Here is a 1,976-nt window from a genome sequence, read left to right as displayed (position 1 = left end):
TGCCACTCCTGCCTGGTGACTCGCAGGACCAGCAATGGGGCCAGCATGTGCCTGCTGGACTGAGGCACGGGAGCATTTTGCTTCCCAGCTTCCTTTCCCCCACCTGGATGGTGCGGCCTCAACTCCCCAGCAGCCTCTCACAAATGACCAGCACTGCCTGCACACAGCTGCAGGGATGGGCAGGAGGGCAGGGAAGGAGATGTGCTGCCAGTCCCACTGTGCACGCCAGGTGCCAGCGCAGGGGAGCTGGGGCACAGCTGTGACACGGGGCTGAGACCCACAGGGAGGGACACGGAGCCAGCTGAGTGGGAAGCACTGGGCACGGCTGACTCATCCAGAGAAGGTCCTGGTCTCACCAAGGAGAGCCTATCCCTGGCAGCAGCTGCCACCCAAAGGGACTCAGCAGAGGTCAGGGACATTTGGACGGAGCTGTGGGGCTGCGTGAGGGTGGGAGAACTGAGTCGGCTCCGGACTGAACTCTCAGCAATTCTGTGCAACCCATGAGGGGGGGCAATCCTCACCTTCCTCACTAAGAGGCTACAGTCAGCCCTCCAGAAATTACCCACCTCTCTCCTCAGGATCTCTTCTTGCTCTGCTGAGCTGCAGCCACCCCAAGGACCCAGCCCAGGCAGACACCTGCCACTGCAGCGAGCTTTTAGGAACAATTCAACAAACTCGCAAGACATGTTTTTCTGTGTCAACAAGGACTTGGACCTTCCCACCACAGCAGCCATCCCAGGGCCAGGAGCCTGTGGGAGACTTTGGACTTCACCAAAGCCCTTCCCCAGGGGCTTCAAGGAGAAAAGGGAGCCCCATGGCACAGCTCTCCTTGTGCACCTCCATGGGCAAGATCACCCCCATCAAAAACAATAAGTTGGTGAAGGCATTGCACAAGCAACACCTTCACCACTGCCCTCAGCATCCCATTGTCTACATCCTGCTGTCAGGCTGTAAGGCAACAAAGGGGATGAAGGAATATGTCAGCAGAGAGGAACGCTCCTCAGAGACCTGTAAAACCACAGGTAGCTGCTCCCAGCAGAGAGCCCCTGGCAGCATCACAGAAACCACACACAGGTGCCCAGAGACTCTACTTCAGCAAAGGTCAAGCAGGCAGAGCACATCAAGGTCGTGTTGTACCCTGCTCCCAGCTGACACCCAGCCCCCACCTGCTGCAGGCACGTGCTCCAGAGCAAACCAAGGGCTGTTGGAGCAAACCTCGGAGCTGTTTCCAGCACTGGCACAGACACACGGGCAGGGAGGGCACTGCATCCCCTCGCTGCCCTCCCAGGGGAAAATATGCAAGCTGGTGGGCACCAGAAAGGCAGGGGGTTGTTCAGCCCCAGCAGGTCATCCTGGATCCACCTGTAAAGCCCCAGAGTAGGGACTGGCACCAAGAGGTTGGGTCCCCTGGCATGCTCCAAAGCACAGGCGGCAAAAAGGCAAACGGAAAACAGCACGTGATGGGCAGGAGGGCCAGGAGCGGCGGTGCTAAGCAGGAGTCTGGGCCCGGGCCAGGAGCCCCGCGAGGCACCAAGGCACTGGCAGTGATCGGCACAGTGCAGGGCAGTGAGGGGAGCCCGTGCCCAGCCACAGGTCCCTGCCCTGCCCGGCTGCTGTTGCCCGACTGGCTGGTAGTGCCCGGCAGAAGTGGGGGCTCGAGAGTCCCTGCCATTGCTAGAACAGGCTCTGGCCTGGGAAGGTGCCCTACGGGTCCCACACAGCTTTCAGGCAGGCAGCAGGGGTAAGTGGGCTCAGGCCTGGGGACCTGCACATGCCAGGGAAACTGGACGGAGAAGGGTCCAAGTACCCCTCTCGAGCCCCTTGCCCCGAGGCAGGGGTCTGCAGGCACGGGTAGAACGCGAGTAGGCAGGGGCGGAGGCGCTGGCAGGGGCCGTACCTGCAGCTCGCACCAAGCCACCTCCACGGTGGTCTCCGTGTCCAGCCCCTTGTAGACGGTCTTGAAGGAGCCGCGGCCG

The 1,976-nt window shown here is 61.3% G+C and overlaps 1 protein-coding gene across 1 annotated transcript in view; it reads right to left on the bottom strand.

Annotated features, from left to right (window-relative positions):
* Positions 1-1,975, bottom strand: part of WNK4 (WNK lysine deficient protein kinase 4) — a gene marked incomplete at its 5' end in the record, with an annotated part of 10,702 nt that extends 8,727 nt beyond the window's left edge. Inside the window, one exon of the mRNA XM_029964461.1 lies at positions 1,898-1,975. Within this exon, the coding sequence (XP_029820321.1) occupies positions 1,898-1,975 (78 nt within the window). The remainder of the gene's footprint in view (positions 1-1,897) is intronic.
* Position 1,976: the final 1 nt, after the last annotated feature.

The sequence above is a fragment of the Manacus vitellinus genome, unplaced genomic scaffold (genome assembly GCF_001715985.3).
Source record: "Manacus vitellinus isolate BGI_N305 unplaced genomic scaffold, ASM171598v3 scaffold_72_pilon, whole genome shotgun sequence".
Lineage (NCBI taxonomy): Eukaryota > Metazoa > Chordata > Aves > Passeriformes > Pipridae > Manacus > Manacus vitellinus.
This window is presented reverse-complemented; position numbering and strand designations above follow the sequence as displayed.